At 47.8% G+C, this 14,561-nt stretch overlaps 2 protein-coding genes across 9 annotated transcripts in view; both read left to right on the top strand.

Annotated features, from left to right (window-relative positions):
* LOC310701488 (zinc finger protein RFP-like) overlaps window positions 1-14,561 on the top strand; it is a 221,327-nt gene that overhangs the window by 156,882 nt on the left and 49,884 nt on the right. The gene's annotated exons all lie outside the window — the stretch shown is intronic.
* On the top strand, window positions 474-12,764 carry LOC310701290 (uncharacterized protein). Of its 8 annotated transcripts, none has more exons than XM_083491963.1 (5): window positions 474-962; window positions 2,772-3,651; window positions 5,734-5,860; window positions 8,595-9,655; window positions 11,752-12,764. In XM_083491963.1, exons 2-4 carry the CDS (start codon window positions 2,887-2,889, stop codon window positions 9,650-9,652), a joined length of 1,950 nt encoding a protein of 649 aa, XP_083348089.1. In that variant the 5' UTR covers window positions 474-962; window positions 2,772-2,886; the 3' UTR covers window positions 9,653-9,655; window positions 11,752-12,764. The 8 variants fall into 8 exon arrangements, with proteins under 8 accessions (XP_083348089.1, XP_083348086.1, XP_083348087.1 ...); XM_083491960.1 differs by having other exon boundaries at window positions 476-962; window positions 8,595-8,774; XM_083491961.1 differs by having other exon boundaries at window positions 476-962; window positions 8,592-9,655; window positions 11,755-11,830.

The raw sequence follows: 14,561 nt of genomic DNA, 5'->3' as shown, positions 1-14,561 counted from the left end.
GAGTCACACGCCGCACTACTTTTGCAGGATACAGATCCTTCGGTAACTCTGCAGGTGGCGAGATTCCTGAACGCGGTTATCTCACACACAAAAACAACTAAAAAACAACAACAACACCAAAACTAATCGGACAGTTACGATGAGAGTGCATGTCGGACCTCGTCTTCAGTTTCTTTTTCTGCGATCCGTCCCTTGGAGCTCCCCGGGCCCCAAGCTGTTATTTGGCTCTGCTCATTGACCCACCCTTGCATCGTGGTGTTCACCCTTTGGTGTCGAATATATCGGTCCTTATGCCTCTGTGTTTTTATGTTTGTACATATTTTATGGGCTAATAGCCGTAAATAAGTAAATAAATAAATAAATAAATAAATAAATAAGATATCTGCTGGAGGGGCAACACCCTCCCCCCCCCAACCTGTACATAAATTCCTGCAACACTTCCAATTCTTGGAATTGGAACCTGAGCAACATTGCCGCTGCTTTAGGACTACATCTCCCGTCATCCCTCAGCACTGGCCATGGTAAGCTGAGGCTGATGGGAGTTGGAGTCCAGCAGGAAGAAAACAAAAATATATGGGGGGTGAGGGGAAGACACGCGTTTCCAATCCAAGCCTGGGAATGCCAAATCCCCCTTTCCTTTTCCAGGAATATCCTCCATTTCCCCCACCCCCGCCCTGCCTCGCGCGCCTTTGTTTCTCCCAGGGTCGGGGGCGGAAATGATTCTGGGATCCACCCCAGTTTTGTGCAGGTTGCAACCTCCAAAGGGGCGACGCCGAAGGGGGTCGATCCTCAGAAAAGACTTCCTCGCAAGCGGGTTGCGCCTGTGCGGAGTCACTTCCTGCTCCGCCTTCTCCCGGGGGAAGCCTGGTGGGAGAGGGGAGACCCAAAGTAGCTTTTTAATATATGCTGTATATATTGCATCTCCGGAAAGCGGGAGGATCTCCTGGGATTTGAGGGATCAGGTGAGTTAGCTCGCTTGCAAGGGGCTGGGAGGTGGGGCTGCGTGCAGTGCAAAAGAGAGGAGGAGGGAAAGGGAAAGGAAGATGTGATTTACGAATTTCTAGATCTAAATCTAGATATATATAAATAAAAAGAAGCCACAAAAGGGGGGTGGGGAGTCAAATATAAGTGTACTAGAAATGTATGGGATTTTTTTCAAAGATACGCAGACAAACAAATTACAAAAATACATTTCTAGTACACATATATTTGACTTCCCTCCCCCCGTTTTGTGGTCTCTTTTTAGTTTTGATTTTCATACTGCATTTTCCACATTACTCCATCTTTAAGTTATTCTTTAGTTTCTCTGAATAATACATCTAACTGCTTGTTTTACACTAATCCTGCTAATGAGCTTATTTGCATAAATGAGTTTTTTCAAATATTCCACAAATTCTCCCCGATTTCTAATTTAAAAAAATTATTCTCGGTTTCTTATTGCACCCGTTAACCTTGCCATTTTGGCATAATCCATTAATTTAATTAGCTACTTGGCTGGTACTGCAACTTTTTCCCATTTCTGGGCAGTGATTTATGAATTCCTAAAGCACACTTTTCTCAAAACATTCCCTGGCGGCATGTAACATATGGGAATCAAACCAGCAGAAAGCTTTAACTGGAAAAAATAATCAGTAAATACTGATTGATTGATTGATTGATTGATTGATGCAGGCAGGCACCTCGTATGGTGGGCTTCAGAGCACAAATTGTGCTAGTGGGCATTTGTTTCATTTTTGTAAAAATAATAAATTTTGGGGCTGCCTTTCATTGCAAAGAAATAGCAAGTCACTTTATGGGGACATGGAATGTTACAAAACATGCTGATCAAAGCCATATCGAGTCCAAGGGGTTTGGTTTGGTTTTGAAGGGGTAATACATTTATGTGTTTTTCCTCCCCCCCCCCCCACGTATATGTATATATATTAAATTTTTCAGATTTTGAAATTTACAAACATTTGTCAAACAACCAAAATAAAAAGAGAATTTTATAGGTTCCCCTTGACTTCCCTCTGCCCCATTGTGGGTCCTTATGTTAACTTTTTTCCTCCTGCATCTTCTCTATTAATCCAAATCTATTAAATCTCCATTACAACCATAGTTCGACGTTAAGCTACATGTTCCATTCCAATCCTACTAATGATTTTAATTGTTTACAATGATTTTTAAAGTAAATTACAGTGGCACCTCGGGTTACAGATGCTTCAGGTTACAGATTCCGCTAACCCAGAAACAGTACCTCGGGTTAAGAACTTTGCTTCAGGATGAGAACAGAAATCGCATGGCGGCGGCAGCAGGAGGCCCCATTAGCTAAAGTGGTACCTCAGGTTAAGAACAGTTTCAGGTTAAGAACGGACCTCCAGAACAAATTAAGTTCTTAACCTGAGGTACCACTGTATATATTTCCCCCATTCCTTATTAAAATTTTGCTCCTCCTGGTTTTAATTCTTCCGGTCATTTTTGCTATTTCGGAATACTCCATCAGTTTTATCTGCCATTCTTCTCTGGTAGGGACTTCTTTCCACCTCTGGTGTATGTATGTAGTAACACACATTTATTTGTGTTTTTCAAGTCACTTGGAGACCTCCAGGCAACAAGCAAATAACAGATCTAAAGAAAAGGCAATAATCAGCATCAATTGGCAGTACTCTTTGCACCCTGGGAGAAGGAAACCCATGTTATCAGTTCCCAATCGGCGCTACAAAATTTTGTTGCGGGTCCTGCTTATCCCCTCTGATTCAGAAATATTCTTTTGTTCTTTCTTTTTTCCTCAGGCAAAGGATCCTGACCTAGAATCCAGCTGTGAACTCTGGAGGGCCTGTTATTTCCGCACGTGATTTGGTGGGAGGCTCATTTCACACACCCCAATTCAGGCCACCAGGAACCAAAATGGCGGCAGATCGTGGCGATGCGTCCGATTTTGGCACAGAGACTATCAGAAAGTTGGGTGTGAAGACTGAGAAGCAGGACCCCGTGGATATCGAGCCAGGGAACGGCACAGGGAAAGAGCCTCGTGCCGCCCAGCCTGAGAGTGCCAAGGGATTCTGGGAAGGTGCCGCACTGGACCATGTCAAATGGGAGCCCGAGGGGGCAGCGCAAGGATGCTGGGAGACTCAGTGGCAGCGGTTTTTGAAGGCGGTACAGTCCCCGCACTTGGAACGAGGAAAGGTCCCCCAACCGGGACCTGCACTGAGGGATATTTCTCAGGCCGATCTGCCTCCCTTGGAGGGAGCGTCAGAGAGAGGCCTGCAGCTGAGGAGGCAGGAAGGGGCTCAACTCCTGCCTAGTGGTGAAGCCCATAAGAACTCAGGGGCCGAAGGCGAGGTCCTCGTTCCTAGGACGGTAAAGGAAGAGGACCTGGATGTGGAGAGTGTCCGCCAGCACTTCCGGCGGTTTTGCTACCAGGCGGCTGAGGGCCCCCGCGAGGTCTGCAGCCGCCTCCGGGACCTTTGCCGACAGTGGCTGCAGCCGGAGAGGCGCAGCAAGGAGCAGATCCTGGAGCTGCTGGTGTTGGAGCAATTCCTGACTGTCCTGCCTCCGGAAGTCCAGGCCTGGGTCAGGGAGGGGAGCCCCGAGTCCTGCGCGCAAGCAGTGGCCCTAGCTGAGGACTTCCTGCTGCAGCAATCCCGAGCGGAGGAGAGATGGGAAGAGGAGGTGAGCCAGGTGGTTTCAGCCAGGTCATTTTTTGGTTAATAATAATAATAATAATAATACAGTCATACCTTGGGTTAAATGTGCTTCAGGTTGAGCGTTTTCAAGTTACGCTCTGCAGCGACCCAGAAGTAACAGAGCGCATTACTTCCAGGTTTCGCCGCTCTCACATGCTCAGATGCTAAAAATGACATCACGTGCATGCGCGGAAGCGGCAAAACGCGACATGCGCAGATGTGCAGTCATGTCTTACGTTCTACTCAGGATGTGAACGGGGCTCCGGAACAGATCCCATTCGCATCCAGAGGTACCACTGTAATAAAATTAATTTATAGACAGTTGTAGCTTGGCTGACTAATGCCTTGCGACTCAAACATTTTGGCTCCCAAACGCCGCAAACCCAGAAGTGAGTGTGCCGGTTTGCAAAGGTTCTTGCAAAGCTTCCGCAGCTTCCGATTGGCTGCAGGAGCTTCGCCTTGGTTTATGAATGTTTTGGAAGTCAAATGGACTTCCGGAACGGATTCCATTTGACTTCCGAGGTACAACTGTACAGTGGTACCTCGGGTTAAGAACTTAATTCGTTCTGGAGGTCTGTTCTTAACCTGAAACTGTTCTTAACCTGAAGCACCACTTTAGCTAATGGGGCCGCCGCGCCGCCACTGAACAATTTCTGTTCTCATCCTGAAGCAAAGTTCTTAACCCGAGGTACTGTTTCTGGGTTAACGGAGTCTGTAACCTGAAGTGTCTGTAACCTGAAGCATCGGTAACCCAAGGTACCACTGTCCTGCCCTATACCCACAGGTCTCGGGGTGTCTCACAGAATAAAATCAGAATATAAAACCACAAAATACATAATCAAACAAAAACAATAACCCCCCTCGCCCGTTTTAAAAGGCCATAGAATGTCAATCAAATCAACCAAAGGACTGGTTAAAAAGGAACATTTCTGCTTGGTGCTTAAAGGTATATAATGAAGGTGCCATGTGAACTTCCCAGGGGAGAGCATTCCACAGATGGGGAGCCACTGCAGAGAAGGCCCCGTTCTCGTGTTGTCACCCTCTGGACTTGAAAGAAAAACCTGGTTAATACAGATTTAGAGCACCCATGGCTTCTCCCGAAGACTCCTGGGAGCTTCAGTTTTCAAGGGCGCTGAGAGCTCTTGGGAGACTGCCTCCCTTTTCCCCTCCCACGGCCACAATTCTCAGAGTGGTTTATTAACAATCCCTTTTCCCTGGAACTCTGGGAATTATAGATCTGGGAGGGGAGTAGGGTGTCCCCAAAGAGCTCCCAGCAGCCTTAACAAACTCGACTTCCCAGGATTCTTTGGGGGAAGCTTTGACTGTTTAAAGTGGTATCATAGCACTTTAAATGTATGCTGTGGATGAGCACTCTCTTCCAGGACTAAAACAGGAGACAGCTTCACTTTTGACTCAATAATAATAATAATAATAATAATAATAATAATAATAATAATAATAATAATTTATTATTTATACCCCGCCCATCTTGCTGAGTTTCCGCAGCCATTCTGGGCGGCTCCCAATCAAGTGTTAAAAACAATACAGCATTAAACATTAAAAACTTCCCTAAACAGGGCTGCCTTCAGATGTCTTTTAAAGATAAGATAGCTGCTTATTTCCTTCACATCTGAAGGGAGGGCGTTCTACAGGGTGGGTGCCACTACTGAGAAGGCCCTCTGTCTGGTTCCCTGTAACCTCGCTTCTCGCAATGAGGGAACCACCAGAAGGCCCTCGGCGCTGGATCTCAGTGTATGAAGGCTGAAGGCTGTATACCTGAAGGCTGACGCTCCTTCAGGTATACAGGACCGAGGCCGTTTAGTGCTTTAAAGGTCAGCACCAACACTTTGAATCGTGCTCGGAAACGTACTTGGAGACAATGCAGATCTCTCCAAAGCGGTGTTATGTGGTTCCGGCGGCCACTCCCAGTCACCAGTCTAGCTGCCGCATTCTGGATTAATTGCAGTTTCCAGGTCACCTTCAAAGGTAGCCCCGCCTAGAGTGCATTGCAGTAGTCCAGTGGGCCTCAGCAGCTGCTTAATTTCTATTTCTGCTTTTATTTTTCCAGGTCCCTGGGGTGTCTAAGGAGGTAGCGGCCGAGTCTTCAGAGGCAGAGCAGGTGCCATCGGACACCTGGAAGGCGGTGCTCAGCAGAGAGGTCAAGCAAGAGGGGGATGGAGAAACCACCTGTGCAGGTGAGGATGCTTTGCACCTGATGACCAGCCACAGTTACCCCAGGGAGGTGGTTGAGAAATGTGTCCCTGCCTCCCATAAGAACTGCATAAATTGCCTAATGGGGCAGTAACCTCTCCCCGCACCTAGCCAAACAGAGAGTGAGCGTGCTCTGTAACTCACCATAGAGTGTCTGTTAGAAAAGGAACAATGGAACACTAGGAGCGGGGCAAGTCGAAGTGGCCGGCTGGAAGAGATTTGGCTCAACAATTTTTCAGCGTGTACTAAATCTGTGTAATTTGGCGTTTTCAAGGTCTGCCTTTAAATTGCTATATTTATTTCTATTATAGATTTTGTTTTCTGATACTTCTGTTGTACTCTGTTTCGAAAACATGTTTTGGGAAGAAGTTTACTTACAATCTTACTGGAAATTTATTTACAATCTTAAATAAACACATTGTGATGTTTTGTTGTAGGTCCCATTTATTATGACTGTGGTACCTTGGTTTACAACCATAATCCGTTCCGGGGGTTTGTTTGTAAACAGGTTGTAACCCAAGTCGTGTTTTCACCAATGCGGCCTCCAAAAATTCTTTGTTTGTAATACAAAAAAATTGGGTTGTAATCCAAAACAAGTTTGCAAACTGGGACACGCATTTCCGGGTTTGACGTGTTTGTAATCCAAAACGTATGCAAACCAGACTGTTTGCAAACCAAGGTACCACTGTATTTTCATATTGATGATGGTGATGATATAAATTTTTAACTTACCTGTTGCTAATAGTAGTCATAATCATAGCTGTCAACTTACAGATTTGAAAATAAGGGACCAGCAGCCTTGAAAATAAGGGATCAGCAACCAAAGGGATCAACAATTACTTTGATAAAATACATATTTTCTTGCGTGCAAATGGCTTTAGATACCTATTAGGTTCACAAATTACCATGTAGCATATATTCAACACAAAAAAGCAACAATTTGTTGTTGACAAAGCACAGCTGGACATAGAAAGGGCCCCATTACCTTCAGTAGCTTATTTAAGGGACATCGTCAATAAGGGACAGCAGCGGAACATGGCGCTGGGATAAGGGACTGTCCCGCCAAATAAGGGACGCTTGACAGCTATGGTCATAATTCACATCAGAGTTGCATCAGAGTCGGGTTAGAACCATTGAAATGAATGAACCTGTTAGTCATGTCCATTAAATTTGGTGGCTTTACAACTTGGTTGGCCTTAGCTACAACCCCTTTCTAACTCGCCTTTTAGGAAACCTCCTAATTAGCATTTATCTAGAATTTTAGGGCAAAGGTTCTCAAACCAGTCAGCCCCAGAACACGCCTGAGAGAGCTCAAGGCCCGCCAGTCACAAAGTAGCGGTTCAAGACTGAAGCCAGGAACAAAATGGGGATTGGGTCTGGCATAATCAGCTGGCGACAACCGACATTACTGATACCTAATCCCTCTTTGGCGCCTGTTACTTATATCGCCACAAGGATTCTCACTGTGGCAGGTAGTACCATGGCTCCACTTTCCTCAGGAAGCTGCCTTATACTGAGTCAGAACATTGCTCCATCTAGCTCAGCATTGCCTGTTCTGACAGGCAGCAGCTCTCCAGGGTTTGGGCTGGGTGTTCATCAGTATGCAGATGACACCCAGCTCTACATCTCTTTTAAATCAGAACCAGTGAGGGTGGTGAAGGTCCTGTGTGAGTGTCTGGAGGCAGTTGGAGGATGGATGGTGGCTAATGGATTGAGGTTGAATCCTGACAAGACAGAAGTACTGTTTTGGGGGGACAGGAGGCGGGCAGGTGTGGGGGACTCCCTGGTCCTGAATGGGGTAACTGTGCCTCTGAAGGACCAGGTGCGCTGCCCGGGAGTCATTTTGGACTCACAGCTGTCCATGGTGGCACAGGCCAAATCCGTGTCCAGGGCAGCTGTTTACCAGCTCCACCTGGTACGTAGGCTGAGACCCTATCTGCCTGCAGACTGTCTCTCCAGAGTGGTCCATGCTCAGGTTATCTCCTGCTTGGACTACTGCAATGCGCTCTACGTTGGGCTACCTTTGAAGGTGACCCGAAAACTGCAATTAATCCAGAATGCAGCAGCTAGACAGGTGACTGGGAGTGGCCGCCGGGACCACATAACACCGGTCCTGAGAGATCTGCATTGGCTCCCAGTACGTTTCCAAGCACAATTCAAAGTGTTGGTGCTGAACTTTAAAGCCCTAAACGGCCTCGGTCCTGTATACCTGAAGGAGCGTCTCCACCCCCATCATTCAGCCCGGACACTGAGATCCAGCGCCGAGGGCCTTCTGGCGGTTCCCTCATTGCGAGAAGTAAGGTTACAGGGAACCAGCCAGAGGGCCTTCTCGGTAATGGCGCCCCCCTTGTGGAACACCCTCCCTTCAGATGTGAAGGAAATAAGCAACAATCCTATCTTTAAAAGACATCTGAAGGCAGCCCTGTTTAGGGAAGATTTTAATATTTAATGCTGTATTGTTTTTAACACTTGATTGGGAGCCGCCCAGAGCAGCTGGGGAAACTCAGCCAGATGGGCGGGGTATAAATAATAAATCATAATAATAATTATTAATATTATTATTATTCAGACAAGGAATCTTTCACAGCCTGGGACTTTCTGCATGCAAAGCACATGTTCTGCCCCTGATCTTCCTTCCTGATGTTGAGCTTGGCCTGTTGTTCCTTCATCTCTTAGCACAGAGAGACTGACATGTGGACGCTCTGCTTCTTCCAGCAGATGATCAGAAGAGGCCATTGGTGGTGGAGCAAAATTGGACAGGACGTCCCGGGGAAGACGATCCACGTGGGATGTTGGCAGAAAGGGATAAACGGAGCGTTGCCCAATGCCCGGTTCGGGAAGTAACTTCTGAAATCCAACAGGGAAAGGAAGGGGGTGCAGTCACGAATTCTTGGGGAGGTGAGAAAGGACCGGAGGGAAATGCCAAGGGGGCAAAGGCCGACCTTGAATGCGGGAAAGCGCTTGGACACGATTCCGAAAATGAAATAAACCTTGGGCAAGAGAAGTTGTGCAAGTGCCCAATCTGTGGGCAAAGCCTTAGCAGGAGAACCGGGCTCCTTATACACCAGAGGATCCACACGGGAGAGAAACCCTACAGCTGCTCGGACTGCAGGAAAAGCTTCCGGCACAAGTCGGTCCTTATTCGACATCAGAGAATCCACACGGGCGAGAAGCCGCACAAGTGCCCTGACTGCGCCAAAAGCTTCCGGGACAGATCGGCTTTGGATGTGCACCGGAGAACCCACACGAGGGAAAAACCCTATCAGTGTTCAGACTGTGGGAAAAGCTTCAGCCACCGCTCCAACTTGATTACTCACGAGCGGATCCACACAGGAGAGAAGCCGTTCAAGTGCTTGGAGTGTGAGAAAAGCTTCAGCGACCGGTCGTCCCTGACGGCGCACAAACGGGCCCACACCGGAGAGAGGCCGTACAGGTGCGCCGAGTGCGGGAAGAGCTTCTCCCAGAGCTCCAGCCTCCTTTCGCACCAGAGAATCCACACAGGGGAGAGGCCTCACGAGTGCCCGGATTGCGTGAAGTGCTTCCGCGACAAGTCGGCTTTCTTCGTTCACCGGAGGACCCACACGAGAGAGAAGCCGTATAACTGCTCTGGCTGCGGGAAGAGCTTCAGCCATCGCTCCAACCTGAACACGCACGAAAGGATACATACAGGGGAGAAGCCTTACAAGTGCTTGGACTGTGGGAAAACCTTCGCCCAGAGACCAAGCCTTACTGCACATGAGAGAATCCATTCCAAAAAGACATTGCAGAGCCGCTGAAAGGTTGGGGACAAATTCCGTGTCCAGAGGAACGCATAGCCGACATCATTAGGAAACGGCGCCTGTGTTTGTCAAGTGCCTTCTCCCGTGTTGTACCTCACCTGAACTTTTAAGATCCTCCTCAGAGGCCCTGCTCAGAGATTTCCTGCCAGATGAAGGGATGAGAGTCCCCACTAGGGACAGGACCTTTTTAGAGGTGGCACCCTGGTACTTGAATAGCCTTCCCAGAGAGGTTTTATTTGCCTGGTGCTACCTATTGGGCCCTTTAAATAACTGACCTTTTATTGTCTGGGCCTCTCAGTTATAAACTGAGTTTTAATCGGTGCTTCTTAATTGTGTCTCAGCTTTTTAATTAACTAGTTAGGAGTTTTTGTTGTTTGATATTGTATTTTTAATGTGCTTTTTCTTCTTCACCACAACATGCCCAGGGACCTCTTGTCATGGGGTGGCTATATGAATGCAGAAATTAACAAATGAAATGGTATATGGTTTCAGGAGATCTGAGGTTCAGTCTTCATTCACCCAGGAAGCCCTTTGCATGGTGCCTGGTCTCTCTCTCTCTCTCTCTCTCTCTCTCTCTCTCTCTCTCTCTCTCTCTCTCTTTCTCTCTCTGTCTCTCTCTCTCTCTCTCCCCCCCCCCTACTTCACAGGGTTGTTGTGAACATGAAATGGGGGAGGGGCCTTGCATGCTGTCTCTCAACCTGTTTGGAGGGAGAATGGGATAAAAATGTTAGAAAGTAAATAAAGATCAATTTATTTATGCAAAGAAAAACTGCTTGAGTACTAATAGTGTCTGTTTGGAAGGCAGGTATTGCCCCTTGTTGACAAATTTTGTTCCAACAAAATTCCCTGCCCCAACTCCCTTTCCCAACTATGCTGGTAAGAATTATGTGTTAGATATATACAGCCGTGCCTTGGAAGTTGAATGGAATCCATTCCAGAAGTCCGTTCGACTTCCAAAACATTAGACTTCCAAGGCGCGGCTTCCAATTGGCTGCAGGAGCATCCCTGCAGCCAATCAGAAGCCACGGGAGCCACGCCAGATGTTCGGCTTCCGAAAATCATTCAAAAACTGGAACAATCACTTCCAGTTTTCTGTCGCTTGGGAGCTGAAACATTTGAGTTTACAGACGTTCGGCTTCCAAGGTTCCACTGTATCTAGAATATTTTCATCTATTTTGCTTAATCCTTTTTTGGTTGTTCCCTTCATAATCAGTGAATCGTATTCTGTTGGTGCCCACAGAGGGGTCCATTCTTTGCAGTCAAAGTGAAGACTACAAGCCTAGTGTGTAAATATTGGGGAAATGGAGGTTGGGTCTGTCCCATATCATTGATAATGTCAGACTATGTCTTAATTGAATTCCCTAATTAAATCACACAACAATAATCTTTATTGTCATTGTCCCATACAGAACAACGAAATTGAAAAATCTACATAAGACATTCAAAGCCCAGCTATCCCAACCTGGTTAGCCCCCTAAAAACTCTGCTAACCCATTTTTAAATACAGTATACTCCCATATAGACTCCTTACAATGCGTTTTAAAAAAAAACCCCAAAATTCCCCAATTCTTTGCATTTCCTTGTTGCAAAAAGCTTTTGTCAAAGGTGAAGAGACTTAATTTTTGCTTGTATTTATTCCACACCTTAATCAATTTTTGGTACATGGATTAACTTTAGTAATATTTTTAGTAGGTCCCGAAAAATACCATAAAGCAGGGGTTGCCACCGTGGTGCCCTAGACTCTGAGCTTCCATTTAATAATAATAAACCGTCTATTTCAGTGGCACACCACCTGCTTTGTCCCAGGTTTAATCCACAGTATCTCGAGATTGGGCTGGAAATGTCCCCGAACCATAGCTGTCAACTTTTCCCCTTTCTTGTGAGGAATCCTATTCGGAATAAGGGAATTTCCCTTTAAAAAAGGGAAACCTTGACAGCTATGCCCCCAACGCCATCCCTGGAGAGTAGCCGCCAGTCATTGCAGTTAACCCTGAGCTATTTGGACCTGGGCCCTGACTCGGTTTCAGTGCCCTGTAGCCCCTTTTTCTCCCCTGGAGCAGGAGAGTGCTCACCTTTGGGATTTATTTTTCTCCAAGCAGGTGGCAAGAGGTGCTGGGAGGAAGAGACGGACCGTCCAGAAATGGCCGGGGATCTCCATCCGTACTGGGTCCTGCCAAACGTTGAGCCAAACTTTTCCCAGCGTCCGGATCAGGGCAAAGCTTCGGCAGGCCAGCGAGGAGGCCCCTCAAATAAGGAAAGAGAGGCAGCCTCCATCGTTTGTTACCAGCACTTCTATGAGCCGTGCGGCGACAGACAGGTACAAGAGAGGCTCGCCAAAGGCGGGAGAGAGAAGACATGCCTAGAGTGTGGGAAGGCCTTTTGGCGGAGGGCCGAATTGGTCGCCCACCAGAGGATTCACCCCGGAGGGAAACCGTACGAGTGCCTGGACTGCGGGCGAAACTTCAGCTACAAATCCCGCCTCATCACCCACAAAACGATGCACACGGGAGAGAAGCTGTACAAGTGCCCCGACTGTGGGAAGAGCTTCAGCCGGCAGCCGCACCTCATATCGCACGAGAGAGTCCACACGGGGGAGAAGCCCTACACGTGCGCCGAGTGCGGGAGGAGCTTCAGCGACAGGTCTAACCTGAACACGCACAAGAGGACCCACACCGGGGAAAAGCCGTACCGGTGCTCGCACTGCGGGAAAAGCTTCAGCCAGAGCTCCACATGCATGAAGCACGAGAGGATCCACACGGGGGAGAAGCCCTACAAGTGCGGGGAGTGCGGAAAGAGCTTCTGCCAGCGATCGCAGCTCACCAACCACGAGAGGACCCACACGGGAGAGAAGCCCTACGGATGCTCCGTCTGTGGGAGGAAGTTCAGCAGGAGGATGGTCCTCGTCACTCACCAGAGGAGGCACACGGGAGAGAGGCAGAAAGCGCATCGGGGCTCACAGTGCGAGAAGAGTTTTGTTCATGCTGCCGACTGTACGAGGCACGCAAGAAGCCATGTGACACAGGAATCGCAAACTGTTGGTTTGGTCCCAGGGCTGTCGGTGGGCACGCCGTGTTTAAATAAATAAACAACACTGCTGTTTCCACCTTAAGCAATGTGTGTTGTGAAAATTTTGCATGTCATTGCTCTTGTTTTGCATATTCCATTTTTTCCACTTAAGCACGCATAAAGGTAAAGGGACCCCTGACCATTAGGTCCAGTCGTGGCCGACTCTGGGGTTGCAGCGCTCATCTCGCTTTACTGGCCGAGGGAGCTGGCGTACAGCTTCCGGGTCATGTGGCCAGCATGACTAAGCCGCTTCTAGTGAACCAGACCAGCAGACGGAAATGCTGTTTATCCTCCCTATTTATCTACTTGCACTTTGACATGCTTTCAAACTGCTCGGTTGGCAGGAGCAGGGACTGAGCAAGGGAGGCTCACCCTGTCGCAGGGATTCGAACCGCCAACCTTCTGATCGGCAAGCCCTAGGGTCTGTGGTTTAGACCAGGGGTCTGCAACCCGTGGCTCCGGAGCCGCATGTGGCTCTTTTACACCTTTGCCGCGGCTCCGGGGCGGATACTAGCGAGGGGAGGAGGCGCATTGTGCACCCTGACACTCCTCACTGTGGCGGGCGCTGTACTGGCTGTGACGTCGCATGGGGGCGGTGCGTGCGTTAGTCACGCACCGTCCCAACGTCACCTTCCCGCCCGCTGTCAGATCGCGGCTCCGGAGATATATTTGTTTTAAATGTCGCAATGGTTTTGCGGCTCCCAGTTTTTTCCCCCTTCGGAAATGAGTCCAAGTGGCTCTTTTTGTCTTAAAGGTTGCAGACCCCTGGTTTAGACCACAGCGCCACCCCCATCCCCTTTCCACTTAAGCACGCATGTAAAGGTAAAGGGACCCCGTGGCTGACTCTGGGGTTGCGACGCTCATCTCGCTTTATTGGCCGAGGGAGCTGGCGCATACACACACACAAATGTGTGCTGACCTGAAGAAATCCTGTTCAGCTCATAGAGATGGGAGACACAGAGGCATACCAACAAACGAACGTGTTTGCATTAGGAGATGTCCTGAATTAGAGGACCTTATGCATTATATCTTGCGCTGCCCCTTATATAATGAAGGAAGAGAAAGATTTTTAGCACCTATAATGACAAGGTCCCCTGGCCAGAACCCTTCTGACATGATTTTATATCTCCTCGCAGACACAGATAAGTATGTGACCTGGCGTGTAGCACTCTTTGCAACTGTTGCTAGGAAAATTAGAGCAAATTATATAGCCAAGGTAGCCACCAGCTGTAAAGGAGATGAATTCATCTGACCCTATCTACATCAAGCTATGTTCTATCTTTATCATCAAACCCCAAATATAATTGCACACTGTATTAATTAACATTATTTTTTAATATATTAGTGGCCATGTGATAATTTTAGCTTACTTGCACCCATAAGGACCAGAAACCTGAATTATTATTATTTTTACAAGAAAGCAAGTGGAGAGTCGCAGGAAGCAGAATTCTGTAGCCAGTGCTGAATTCTGACCCCGTTCTTTGCTGTGGGAGCACTCTGCCCCTGTTGTCCCGTATTACAAAAACTATCCCTTCGTTTGGGATACATTTTCCGTCCATTTTAAAGAATACTTGTTTAACCCCCAATGCCCCTTATGTCAGTGAGAAATTGCAAGAGGAGGATCAAAATCAACCAGAAAATTCCAGAGGGCTGGAACTTTGTGGGATGTTCCTCAGAGGGCCATAGGTTCAATCCCTGGCATCTCCAGACATGTCCCTTGCGGAGTGTGTGAGAGTCATGCTGGCTTGCCTTACAGGGTTGTTGTGAAGGATTACGACTAGATGACGGGTGTAAAGCACTTTAGAGCACTTGAAAGCGCTGTACCAATGTTAAGTAGTAT

Source organism: Podarcis liolepis (assembly GCF_965112155.1).
Source record: "Podarcis liolepis genome assembly, chromosome: 2".
Lineage (NCBI taxonomy): Eukaryota > Metazoa > Chordata > Lepidosauria > Squamata > Lacertidae > Podarcis > Podarcis liolepis.
Note: the sequence above shows the minus strand (reverse complement) of the source record. Positions and strands in the feature narration are given on the sequence as shown.